Genomic DNA, 14,418 nt, shown 5'->3' with positions numbered 1-14,418 from the left:
ACTGGATATTGCTAAGTAGAAATTCAGACTACAGCACTGCTGTTGGGATTTGTATATGCAAATCTATGGAAGGAGAAGACTAATTTCCTGTAGAAGAATTGGGAGACTCCATCCACAACGTGAATTTTTTTCTTTGTTGTCCATCTCTAATCCATGACTTTGTTATAGGACAGAGAACTGGGCTAGTCATGTTCTCACTCAAATTTCTGTCACTCAAACTGTCTTTAACTTGCATAATTATGCAGCCATTAATTATGAAAAAAGACAGCAGCTCACAGAAGGGTGGGATGGTTTAAAAATAGCCTACAGGCATTTATGCAATGACTATATGCTTTAAGTTGGTTTAATTAAAAAAGAGAGGGAAGGGAGAGAATGACTTAATTGAATAGTTTTGAAACCAAGTGGGTACTACAGAAAATACTCTAACACGTAGAGAAAGGGATTTTTTGTATAGGTTTTTGAACCATTCTAAAGAATTCCATAGCAAGGATATAAATCTGTATTACATTCTATGGAATGATTCAAAAAGCTCTATAGAAAGGGTGTTTCCTTAAGTACTATGGATCAGTGTGTGTGTGAGAGAGAGCGTGAGACAGAAAGAACTATTTGGTAAGGATCATCTGTTCAAGTTAAAGAGAACTTTAACAATCCCTTTATTCAGTTGGAAGAGGGGTAAATTTCCTAGTTAGTTCTCCGTGTATGGTTACTTCCTTTAAAAAATCCTAGAGCAAATGAGGTTGGTTTCATGGACTCCAAACTCATTTTAAATAGTACTGGGATGGTTTCAAAAGCAATTGTGTGGCTAAATCTAATCAGATATTTTATGCTAGTGTATGGCTTAAGGTAACAGTGATAGTAAAAATACCTTTAAGAAAGACAGCATGCTCCAAACATAAGTAGAGCACTTCAGGTAAAGAGCATCTAAGAATGCCCACAAAATGCTGTTTCTTTCATGTGGGTAAGGCTGACCTTCCTTCGGTTTCTGAGCTCCAATGTAAAATAACTGCATTTCAAACTCTAAAAACAATAAAAAGAAAAGGAGTACTTGTGGCACCTTAGAGACTAACCAATTTATTTGAGCATGAGCTTGCTCAAATAAATTGGTTAGTCTCTAAGGTGCCACAAGTACTCCTTTTCTTTTTGCGAATACAGACTAACACGGCTGTTCCTCTGAAACCTGTCTAAAAACAATGAACACAACATTTACCAACTCTTTCCACCTACTGTTCAAGTAGTCATTTAATGTGTATATATCACATCTCTTTAACGAGCACCAGCTGCTCAGTCACAAGAAAAGAGGTAGAACAAAAATCAAGTGTTCAGTATTTAAAGAGAAAATTGCAGAACATTGTGTTATTTCAAAAGGAAAACCTCTTTGGCTCCAATCATAGAATATCAGGGTTGGAAGGGACCTCAGGAGGTCATCTAGTCCAACCCCCTGCTCAAAGCAGGACCAATCCTCAATTTTTGCCCCAGATCCCTAAATGGCCCCCTCAAGGATTCAACTCACAACCCTGGGTTTAGCAAACCACTGAGCTATCCCTCCCCCCCTGCAGAGTCCACCTGCATAGGTCACTTAGCAAGATTGGGGCCACTGGAAGATCAGTAGAGGAATCTGCTTTTGTTTTTCTTCTTGAATTTATTCTGTGTAATCAAAGTGGGATATACATATAATAAATAGACATCTGCACGTCTAGCAAAATCCTCCATACAGTAGTGTATTTGTAGTTATAGTTACTTTGGCAATCAACATTGATATCACAGTGTGTATATACATAATACAATTCCTTATTTACTTGTCACCGAGGTTAGTCATTTGTACATAAGAATATTAATTATTAAGCATTTCTAAGTTGTTAATCATTATAGTATTTAGGTGTCACAAATAATATCTTTGAATCACTTAAAAAGATTAGAACACAAAGCAAATACTGAAATAAGTGCTTGCCATTGTACTTCATTCATTCTAAACACCAGGATCTTTCTGCCTTTACCTATGACTGGATTACCATTGAAGAGTAATTTTAGAAACACATCAATAATCGGAATTTCCAGTCTTCACCTCGCTGTTTGATTTATGGATTCGATCTCTTCTGGAAAATAGCTGTATAAATTTATCTCATGATCCATTAAACTAAACAGCTAGTTGAAGATCAGTCACCTCTTACTTGTATGTGTTTGGACTAATCCAAGAAAAAAAAAATCTGCTAATGACTGCCAAAGGCCCATTGTTTTGTTTAGTTCAGACAGACTTACTCTGGGTCATATGTCCAGATGTTAGAGTCCACTGAAGTGTTTTAACTATCAGGGATTTGAATCATTCGTATAATACCCAGGTTATCAGAGTAAGAATTTGCTGTAGATTATTTTCAAGGGCAGGATGTAATTTAAAATAAAAAGAGTTAAGATAACGTGTTCATTGGAAATCAGAGATGTCATGAAGTTACCCAAAATGAATTCTGTCCTGATCTTTATTAGGCATAATCTCCCTCTCCTGCAGGGAGAGATCGTAACAGCCAGATGGCAAATATATGGCCCGATTGATTTAAAATTGTATTTTTATTACTAATATACTGTACGTGCACACACACTCACACGTGGGATGATTTGTCATTGCACTTATAAGTAGAACTACATAGATTCATAGTGGTGAAATACTTTCAGTGGCTTATAATCTACAAAGAGTTGAAATATGTGTTTATATAGCATCAAAGATATTTTTCTATATTTTGTTTATAATCAGCATTTTGACTGTCAACTTGCTTTTTCACTTTAATACATCTCTGCCATAGCAATAAATATAACAGCAAACTGGAGGAAGGGCATCCGTCTTTATTTGTTATTGGATGATTTTTATTCAGTAAACTTTTGGTTGTACCACTTATGTGTTATGACATCATCCTAAATTGTGAAAATAAATGCCACTTCTAAAACTAAAGTTATTGTATATTTTGTGTGTGTGCGCGTTTGCATTTGTGTAAATAGAAAGAAATATGCCAACCAGGGCATACTTTTTACATTTTCTCTTTCTTTGTGCTGGCTGCTGAATGCATTCTATTCATGGATGTCAACGCATCAGATCCACAAGGCTACACATGGCTATCAATGGAAAGGGAATCAAATAAAAAGTTAAAATTGCTCTGACATGGAAAGTATCAAAGACGACAGAGGTTTGATATATCAGAAGAAAAGCAGCATTAGGGACAGTGAACTCAGAGGCAAAGTAAAAGAGAGGGAAATCTGGTTTAATGAATTATTTAGACCTTTTGGTTAAGAGGTAAATTCTATTTATGTGGCTTTCATAGTAGTGGGGAGAGGGTTTCTAACAGTTCTCTATGGCTTTTTAGGGGAGACGTTTTGGGTCAGAAGACTGGTTTTGTGAAGCAAGTTAAAGAGATTAGCATACAGTGTATGGTACTGTATGAAAGGCACAATGCTGGGCTAAACTGGGTTTGGGAGTCGTGAACAGTGAGTCCCCACTGATCCACAAACAACAGAACTGAAGAGAAGCCTCTCACCAGCTGAGCCAGTGGAAAGTGTGCAGAATCATTCTCAGCTGGAACCATACATTCTTACAGACAGTATAAGTATCAGCACATTCAAATAGAAGAGATGATTTGACCATTACCTTAATGAGAACCTGAATGTCCCCTGTGGCTTTTGAGGATGTGTAGTACCAAAAACTCATCATACAAGCTGTGCCTGACTCTTTCCACCTGAAGCTCTTCACATGGGCTTTTTCACCTCTTAGGCCTACTGGTGCAGCTTCAAGATACAGGAATGCTCCTAGAATCAAGAGTTACATGTTATGAAGAACTGTTTTAGTCTTTAAAAACTCAGCAGAACTAATGTAGAGAATGTAAAGTATACCCCCTAATGCACACCCTGGATCAGCCAAATCCATTGCATGCAAGCAAGACTGGGAGATGGGCAGAGGAAAAAGCACAGCCCATGTTATACTAGGAAGTGAGTGGGAACAAGTTAACTTTTCACTGGGGATACACAGGAATTCTGATGGGAGCAGTTTCTAAGGCGAGATGGTGAACTGACACATTTTTCAGCCATCCTGGCCACATCCTCTTTTCCAAGAGCACTACGTGTTTTTCAGGACATGTTAAATAGCAGAATTGCAGATGTTTTCCAATGCAGCAATCTTGCCCCCCACCCCCTCCCGTCTCATTTCTACCAGAATAAGCAGGCATAAACCCTTCTGCTAGCTCTCATGCTGGCCGAGAATCTGGCCCCATATGTCTTTATTGAGCTTTATCGGTGGGCTGCCAATAGTTGCATCATTTCATTTTAAAGTAGAATTGCTACTGGTAAGGTCATAACTCCTGAAGGAACCATTTCTAACAGGTGGCAATTCTGTAAGCAAGTCACATCATGCAACATGGATAAATCTGAGGGTGAGTCTTCTATGAAAAATGGTCTCCAAAACACCAGGTCACACCAGCTCAAAGCTAGCTCTGGTAGGCAAAGGGACCAACCAACCCTCAAGTCCTTTGCATCTGTGCGGATCTATAGGTGTCCATAGTGAGTCAGACTAGTTCAGACTATCTGTACTCCTCGGTACAAAAGTATTATCCTGCATTTCAGATTAAGTCCCCAAAAGATTGCAAATGAATACTGATACTTTAACATTTCAGGAGATGCGGTGGCATTTCAGTTCTGCATTTCTTTCGCATGATGAAAAACAATCAGATAGACATTTCAATCACAAAGCATAATAAACACAGCAAGGTTTCATATTCAATCTTTTTTTTTTGCTATGATGCTAACAACAGAGTTGGAATTCAAATAAACGTAATCATAGTATAAACAGTACATTGTTGATCAATTTATAACTGCATAAAATATTGCATTTTATATTTAAACCAGGGATACAAATCCATTTGAGTGAGGTGGTTTCATCATTTAGAACTGACTTCAACTTTTCTCAGGCTTTCTTGCATTATAGATGTTTGCCATAAACAAAAATATGGGAAAAATATTTATTTCTATATGAGATCAGGCAGATGTTAAAAATTTAACACCAGTAACGTATTTTCCCAGGGATGGTGTCCCTAACCTTTGTTTGCCAGAAGCTGGGAATGAGTGACAGGGTATGGATCACTTGATGATGACCTGTTCTGTTCATTCCCTCTGGGGCACCTGGCATTGGCTACTGTTAGAAGACAGGATACTGGGCTAGATGGACCTTTGGTCTGACCCTGTATGGCTGTTCTTATGACTTTTAAAAAGCCAAAAGAAAGAGAAGAACAAATTCTCTGGCCCACTCCATCTTTTCTGCACTGCTTCCTACTCGTGTCATCAGTAGAGGGTAGGCCGCTTAGATCATGTATAATTTTGGCACTAGGTGTACAATAGTTTCATGTAATTATTCTATACCATTCATACAAGCTTCCACAAGCTCCAACCTCCTTTTCTACCTACAATCATCCGGTAAACTCAGGCCTTCTTGTATTCAATCCATATTCCTCCTATAGTCCTTCACATAATCCAGCCATAATCAGCCTTCTGGCAACTGCTGAGTTCAAGTCTCATGACCTCTGTGCACTGTAGAAGGTGGAAGATTTGAATTTCAGGATCATTTTGGGGTTTACCTCAGGGAAGCTCTGTGGCTCTGTAATGGCAACTTCAAAGGCAGGAAGTGAGGCTAAAGCCTGTTCAGTGGATATTGGGAAAAAATAGGGGATTGGGTGCTCTTGAGCAAGAGCAGGGAGACATGAGAGCTTATGGTTTTCTGAGGTTTTCTGGAAGATGTGGTGAGAGCTGCAGCCACCCTGGCTATAGTCAAGGGCGGAATTTTGGGGCAGTTCTTATTTCCCCCAACAGCTTTGTTCCTCCCTGCTTAAAACACACTCTTTAGAGATGATTTAGCACCCTACAGAGAGATTTCTCTAAGGCATGAGGGCATATATGGGCTATGCTCCAACTAAATTTCTATGAGAGCTGAGAACCTAATGCCTTTTTTAAAATCTCTTCAATATATTAGACAATTCCGCCCCTTCTCAACAGTATATTCTAATAGTACCAAGCGACCACTGTTAGTACAGAATGAAAAGCTTACAGCAAAGGTCTGAATGTTCCAGCATTATGTGCCTGACATGAACAAGAGCTTTCTGGATATGAGATCTGGCTCTGGTGGAGTGGATCCTAATGAATCTCTGAGCCTAGTTAATTCATCCTTAAAATCTGTGGCCAGATCAAATGTCACTCTCTTGCCAAGTAAAATAATGACTTGCTCATCACATGCAGTATTATTTAGAAAAAGGGCAACTGAGAATCAAAGTTTTCTGACCTACAGTCATTGTAGAACAGTAATTACTATTATGTTTTGATAACCAATTACATGTTTCATTTATTAATAATGACACCCTAATTAGATATTTAGAACCCTCCTGTTGTCTCATGGGGAACACATGAGAAGCTTAACAAATAGGATTATATCCTCGTTTGTGAATTGTTAACATACCAATTTCATTTCCAAGTGTGTGGTCCCTGGGAGGTCTGAGACTTTGAGGCGAGCCGACTCCCAGAACCCAGTCAAAGTTGTCAGCTAGGGAATTTTGCCAGCCACATCTGCCTTTCTCAAATGTGCAGGAAGTACCGCATTCATTCTCATCAGTATTATCCCCGCAGTCATCTACAAAATTGCAGCTTTGTTCTGGTCTGTAACACTTCCCGTTCTGACATTCCCAATAGCCATCTGAGCAGGAGCCTGAAAAGAAAAGAAAAGAATAGGGGTATCCTAGTGAATCACACTGTAGTGCCTTCTAGCAAGGTTACTGGAAGATTACATCTGAGACAGTTTGATATTTAGGAGGAGGAGGGTGGACCACAGCAGTTTTTTAAAAAAAGTCTTTGGTCCCCCTGAAGTGCCAATCCATTATCAATTTATTTCTTTTGTGTTTTGTGAAGAGATGGCCTAAATAAATGACTGTTTTCCTTGTAAAGCCTTTGAGGGCAAGTTCCAGCCATGCATTCCTTCACGAACAAAGCTTTCTAGTCTGACTTAATTGCTGACATTTTCCTTTCATGTGGTGTAGGATTAAGCCATTTCATTTTAACTGCAAAGTTGGGTTTAGTTTAGCATTCCCAATTTAAAAAGAAAGAGAGAAAAAAACCTTTAACTTTACAGTTTTCCCTTTTAGTGGACTTTGTGCAAGCTAGTTCAATGGGGTGGTACTGTCCTTTTTGTTTCCTGGCATAACCGAAAGATAGCTTTGCTATTGTAAAGCCTGAGCATTATAGGACTCATTTCACAGGATCCATTTCCAAGCTTCATATTTTCATTTCAGATCAGTTCCTGAAATGCTTTGGCTAGAAGATGGTCCCTTTAGCACATCCCTGGTCCAGAAACAGAGACAGACATGAAACGAAAACAAACCAACGAACCCCCATTGTTTTCCCAAACTAAGACCCTGATCCTGCCAAAAATGTATTCACTTCACACACATGGAGGCGTCTCACTAAATTAAATGATTGTGCACATGTATGTAAAGAGTTACTCACCTAACTGTTGGCAGGATTAGGACCAATTGTTAAGAAAAAGCAAAGAAGAACAAAGCTAAACATTTTGGTTTTCCACTATCACTAGCCAAGTTACCAGGAGAGAGATGTGAAAGGGCCAGACAGTTCTAGGGAGCACTGAACAAATGGTTTATTAACAAAAGAAAAATAAACTAAAGAGGTGGGGTACACATTTTAGTGGAATGCTGACTACCACCAAAATTCAGAACTTTCATTCCAAGGCTATACTAAAGTTGGTTCTCAGAGAGTCGTATCTCTCCAAAGCTCTTACAAGAAGTAGAGCTCAGTGTAGTATTTTTTAAATAAAGAGTAAAATGATTTCCATTTCTTCAGTCTTTGATGAACACTTATAACTGCATCTGTGACTCTTCAAATTAGTTATAGCTGGAGTAGGTGGTGCCTAATGGTAACTACTAACCAGGGTGGGGTTGATTGCTTCACAGCCACTGCTGTTTCCTAATCAGGTAAGATAGCATTTACATCCTTGGGTTGGCAATGAAGGTGGGTGTAAAACAAACTACTAGAATGATTTTCAGATGTGCTGAACACCTTCAGCTTTCATGATCTTCAGTGGGAGTTGCAGGTACACAGTACTTCTGAAAAATCAGGTCTGAGATCTTTTCCTTTACTCTGACAGCCATTAATTTTCCCTTCCTAATTTAACTGAATTTTGAACACACTACAGCCCTCAGTCATCCAGTGAGTCCCTAAAATTAGGAAAAGAAATAAGGGAAGGCTCCTCTGCTCTGTGGAAGTATTGGGAAGACAGAACCCTGCAGTCATTTAAAGAAAGGGAGAGACAGAAGATAGCTAAATATCACTCACAAACCACTTATATCATGTCTTTGTACCCAGGCTCACTTCAGAAAAGGGGTCTCCAAGCAGGACTGACTATAAAACTAAATGGGCGTATCTCCACCTTGTCCTTTCAAGGTGCTCTGCAATCAGGGATCCAACCCTAAATAACAGAATAAACAGGAGACCGTGCAAGCTCCTTAAGAGCCCCTGCTTCCTATATGACCCAAGGGGGAATAAAAGGAGAGGACCAACCATATCATAAAAAGAACTGTCAAATGCCACATCCACAGCAACAAACCCTGTAGTATGCACTGGAGGAAATACAATGTGGACCTGGAAATCTGCAGGAATGTTACCAAAATCATAGCAGTCTTTTCCAAAACTGGTAGAATATCCTCCGGGATTTTAGCCAGTGTGGCAGAAGAGTAGAACTGCAGCAACTTGGTTTAACTTGTCACCCACTTGGCCTTATTCCTATGGCTTGTATAGCAATGTTGATAGATTCCAAAAGAAGAGTCCTATCCAGCCCTCCAAATCAAGGTTTACTCTATGGGGAGGAGCAGGGGCTTTCCAGGGACACAGGAGAGCTAAGAAGCAGGGAGCCAAACTGGGGGAATGGAAGGCTTATGTGGTCTGGTTTGTCCTAAGGGTCGGTAGCTAAGTAGGGTATTAGGTTGGGGCATGCATCACTGCAGGGGTAATGTTGCCATTGATCATACTGTTTTTTCTAATTCCCAACCCCTACAGGTGGATCCTGTAAGGTGTTGAGCACTCTAGTCACATCTGGCAAGGCCTCTGTAACTGCTCTTCTCCACGGCAAGCAGGAGTGCTGTGCATCACGATAATTTCAAAATGACACATTCTCTCTCAGAATCACAATTGCCATGCTCCCTACTTCCCCAACAGAAGACAGACAAACCTTTTTGCTGCTGTTCTGGATATTTATTAGCATTTATAAATCTAGGATTTTGTTAGGTATAATGAAGGTGGTGGCTGCTTAACTCGGTACCTAAATTAAGCTATTTATTTTAAAGATTTTACATAATATAGCAGGTGGATGTTTTTAAGATGTAATCCTGCTATCCCTGTTTAGGTGCTTGCCCTAAGAATTTAGGCATAAATTCAACTTTCCTAACAAACTCAGAATTCAAAAGCATACTAAAGGATAGTGTCTGCTCCTCTCCATGCTTTCCATTCTGCCCACCAAATGCTTAACAATTATGATTACATCTCTATAGCATTTGGTGTTCCTCTGTATCAGGGGTTCTCAACCTTTTTCTTTGTGAGCCCCCCTCACTCCAACATGGGCTGGCATTAGGGCAGGGCAATTGTCTGGGGTCCCATGCCACAGGGACCACCACAAAGCTACATTGGTCAGGCTTCGGCTTCAGCCCTGGGTGGCATGGCTCAGGGCCCCGGACTTCAGCCCCATGTGGTGGGGTTTCAGCTTTCTGCGGTGGGCCCCAGCTAGTCTAACACTAGCCATGTTTGGAGGACCCCTGAAACCTTCTTGCGGCCCCTCAGGGGACCCTGGACCCCTGGTTGAGAACCACTGCTCTATATTAGTGTGTCCAATTTGAGACTGAAAAACTTGGGAGCTGAAATGTGGAACTGGTTGTCATTTGCATAGAAAAATTAACTTGGAATGCTGAATCCTGGGAAGATTTTTTTTTCAAGCACCTGTAAAAGTTTCAAGGGAGAAATAAGTCCATTGAAATGTATTATTAAATTCTAACTTCCAAAACCCCACACTGTATGCTTCATGACATCAGTCTATAACATAAGCCAAAGGCTTCTGGGTGTGCCGGGGGGGAAGTAATAAGAAAGGCCTAGTTATTTAATTGAGAGAAGCATCTTCTCTGTGAGGCTGAGGAACTGTTTTCCTGCAGCAATGCTCTGTAAAGATTGTTAGCAGGTGGACTTCATGCCCCTCTGTGGCAGCTGCATCAACACACTAGACTATAATGGACCCAGAGGCACTGTTTAGTGTTGTTCAGATCAATAAACTTTGAACTGAGGAGGATTTACACACTAGAGGATAACGGCTGCACAAAAGCTACTAGAATCAGTCTAGGCAATAATCACTATTTTTAAAAGGCTCCGAATAAATCTTGAAAGCAGGGAGGGATTACATTTTTAAATATGTATTTGGGACTTGGAAAAAGTCTCATACAAATGTATATAGAAAAAAACAGGCACCAACAACCCATCATTAAAAAGCTAAGAGGACTAACGGTGCAAACACCACTGCATTTAATTATAGACAAATACCAAGGAAAGTCAAAGCCTAGTTTTACCCTACTATCCCAAAGCAATTGAAAGGATTTTCATCAGTGACAGAACAATACACCATGGTTTATGGGCTGCGGTATTGAGGCAAAGCAGGATGTGTTACAGGTGGAATGCCTACAATAAAGACTTGATCTTGCACTCTTATTCACGTAGGCTCCTTAACTTCAGTGGGAGTATTTACATGTTTAAATAAGTACTCCCATGAGTAATGATTAGGGGAATCTATATTTATGTGCTCTTTTTTGCTAATCCCCCAAATGCAAAGCTACATCTAACGCAGAGACTACTGGAGTGAGTGAATGCCTCGCTTTATCTGTTATGCCACAGTGCTAGCCTTGTTCCCTGTTTATTTGCTTCTCTGACAAGCAGCTTCATGTTGTTTTCTGTACTGTCCGCCTGTGTATAAAACACGCTTTCTGAGCTGGTCCATACCTTCACTGCATACAAATCCCTCCTACAGATCCAGGATTACTATAAGGAGCTAACTGGCTAATAATGGGTAGACTGTGTGTTCTTGGAAATAATCTAAGTAACTCACCAAGACACCTCTGCACTCCCCTGATCCCTGTGGCTGCTCTGTGAACGGGCAGTCTTCCTGTGCCAAATTAGAGCAATTGGGAGGCAAAAACCACAGTTCAGGATTGGCCCTGGATCTTTGTCTCTGCTACACTGGCAACAGACAGAGCAAGTGATATAAGAATTCTTTATTTGGGGTGATTTCTGCCCCCCCCCCCAGCTGCTTTAAGGCTAGATTCCATCAGAGCTGCTGTGCAATGAGACTGTGCTGCACCAGGGAATCTGGCTCTGTGTTTCCTGACATGACCAACTCCTGCATTGACCACTTTAATTATATGTTATTATTACTCCAAATGCTGTCTGCTTGTTTGTCTTTTTAGACTGTAAGCTCTTCAGGGCAGGGACTATGCCTTCTTTCATGTCTAGAAAGCACCTCACACATTGGAAGCATTATCAAATAAATAAATACAAATAATAAAGGCTGACATGGTTGAATAGATCTGTCTTGTATACACATACGTATTAAAGCAGCTACTCATAAAATAGACTGAGACAGAAGAGTGAGCAAAGCACTAAACAAAGAATCTTCCTAGATATCAGTGATCTAACTTCAGTGTTTTTCTATGCTCTCTCTGTTTTCACTTTAATCATTTCCAACCCTGTACTTTACTTCCCGTCCGTAGATATCTGACAGATAATAAGTTGTCCATGGCAAAGGTAATCGCTTCTGCAGTACTAACAATTGCCACCATCTCTGTGACGCTATCTCTGTGAAACTTGCTATTAGTAACAACTAATAACTGTTCATCCATAGTTTGCTGCAACTGTAAAGGTACATTGGACAAAAGGAAGGAATCAAATGATAAACACAGGTTGCTAAGCACAGCCTGGTCAGTCACTGTGCACCCGGATTTATTATGTTTTACAAAAACATCCAGAATTTTGGTTTTAGAAAATATTTTACAGCTCCCTAATAGCTATTGTGGTATGAACGGGAGGGGTGAAGGGGAGGGGAGGAAAGGCGGAAGAAGCAACCAGTGACAACCATTTAATGGCAAGCATGATCAGAGCTCACAAGTATTTACACTGATTAAAGAAACCCACATTAAACAAACTACCATCCGTAGCAGGACATGGAATACTTGTTTTCATTGTATTTGCACTTCATTGGATGTAGCCCTGACTGAATTAAAAATTATCTTTAATGTTTTTTTTTCAATAAAATATATATGAAAAGGAAAAGTGTCCTTTTGTTAAATGCTCCTTATAAAAGGAGCTTGTCTTTTGGCAATGGTGTTAAGCCAGCTGCACCTAGAAAGCATGAAAATATAAATACTAGTGAATTAGAGTGGTCATGTATTGTATCAATAAAGGTTAAAAGGAAATGAAGATACTTGCAAAGAGACCCAAAACTACTAAATTATAAACTGAAATATCAATGCTCATATACCACTGAGTTTAATTATCATTTGCATTGGTAGCCAGTGATTAATATTCTGATTAATTCCCATGTTCTCTAATGGGGCAATTGCATGGAAAGTACATTTGTGTTCCATTAGCACTTAAAAGGTTGTAGAAACGTTAAATCCACATCCTAGGTCCTTTTTTGACATATTTTTTTCTTAAATAGGCTCAGCTACTATTTCTCTCAGCCAATCAAATTCCTTTGCCAGTTGTTAGGCTCTCTCCATTAGGCTCTGTTGCTGCAATTTATTTCACCCCTTGGTAGTTTTACTCTCCTTAAATGTTTTTAAACAATGTCATTTCTTTATTTATTCTTTAAATCCATCCAAAACTATCACAAAGGGTTTGCATGATGAGACACCTAATTTTTTAAAAGCGTTCTTAATATACTAGTTTCAATTTTACCCAGTATATGTGAAAATGTATTGAGTCATATCTGCTTGACATAGTCATGAAAAATCTGTACCGGAATTGTTTAGATGGAATCAAAAAGTAAGTTCAGAAACACGTTAAAATATTTCTTTTTAAAACATTATCCAAAATTTTTTAGAAACCTATAAATAGTTTGGGTTGGGACCATTTCCAGGGTTGGGCAAAGGTTCCACACATAAGGGCTAGATGCCTATGCAAGAGAGTAAGGTGGAGTCTGAACCTCCCCTATGTCCCTGGCACAGTCTAGCTAGAGCTTTGTTTTGGGAGTACAGATAAGCAAGCAGATGATGTACAACCATTAACCCTCTTCTCCCTCCAGGAGCAGGTCAAGTGCAGTCAATGGAGAGATGGCATCAAAGAATTTGGACTGATAAGTTCTCAAAAAATCTATTCATTTTCTAAAATTGTAGGTAAAATTGTATGTTTCTTCTTGTGTTTTCTCCTTTCAAATAGGTATCTTCAAGCACCACCTTCAATTTAGTGGAAAATCAATTAATAAATATAATCATGAAAATAAGCAATGATATGATCCAGAATCCTGGGGAAATTGCAAGGGAGAAGTGGTATTTGACATAGCATTATACTAATTATGGCTCCATCATAAAATATTTAATACTTAGCTCCTTAACAAGCACATCTGTTTGTCTCTTGTTTTCCATTCTTAATTGTACTTTGTCATGGTTTCAATCTCATCACCTGAATTCCAAGACCATAGGAACTAAAGTATTCCAAGCCTTCTTCCTAAAAGCTCCAAAAATGTATTTGTAGTAATTTTGTACTATTTATTAATTTTGATATGATTAAACTTAGTTATTTTTCAAAGTTAAAAGCTAATTAAAGTGAATGGGGGGGTAATTCACACCTCAGAATTACTGGGTAAATCTATAGGCATCTCTAGAATTAGAAAGACAGAACTTCAAGTCACTTTCAAAAGGTTTTCTTTGAAACCATATGACTAGAAATATATTTTTTCTTAAAATGAAAGCTTGAGTTCTGCAGAACCTTAATCTATCACAGAGGCCAGAATAATTAATCAATAGGCAGAGAGTTTGACACCAATAGGATAGGGGCACTCTGGATAATTCAGATCTCTGTATTTTTTCCCCTCTGTGACACTTCCTCCATTATCACTTTTGCTGTGAGGCAACATTACTGTAGGGTTCAATTGTGTATGTGTGTTTTTTAAAACACCATTAGTTAAAAAGAGCATTTTTCCTCAAATCCCTCACTGATATGTCCCAAGGACGCAGCATCTAGTGAAGGGCTTTCATCACGATTTGTGATGCATAAAGGTAATGATATGTCAGCAGAGAGAATGTGAAAAATGCACCTCGTTTTGAAAGCAATGCTTAAAAAATTGCAATGACTCTTAAGCAGTTTCAA

At 39.1% G+C, this 14,418-nt stretch overlaps 1 protein-coding gene across 1 annotated transcript in view; it reads right to left on the bottom strand.

The window, feature by feature from the left end:
* Window positions 1–14,418, bottom strand: part of MALRD1 (MAM and LDL receptor class A domain containing 1) — a 468,338-nt gene that overhangs the window by 193,498 nt on the left and 260,422 nt on the right. The window contains exons 28-29 of the mRNA XM_075124752.1: window positions 6,476–6,721; window positions 3,629–3,786 (exon numbers count right to left, since the gene is read on the bottom strand). Of these exons, the coding sequence (XP_074980853.1) occupies window positions 3,629–3,786; window positions 6,476–6,721 (404 nt within the window). The remainder of the gene's footprint in view (window positions 1–3,628; window positions 3,787–6,475; window positions 6,722–14,418) is intronic.

This window comes from Caretta caretta, chromosome 2, assembly GCF_965140235.1.
Source record: "Caretta caretta isolate rCarCar2 chromosome 2, rCarCar1.hap1, whole genome shotgun sequence".
Lineage (NCBI taxonomy): Eukaryota > Metazoa > Chordata > Testudines > Cheloniidae > Caretta > Caretta caretta.
This window is presented reverse-complemented; position numbering and strand designations above follow the sequence as displayed.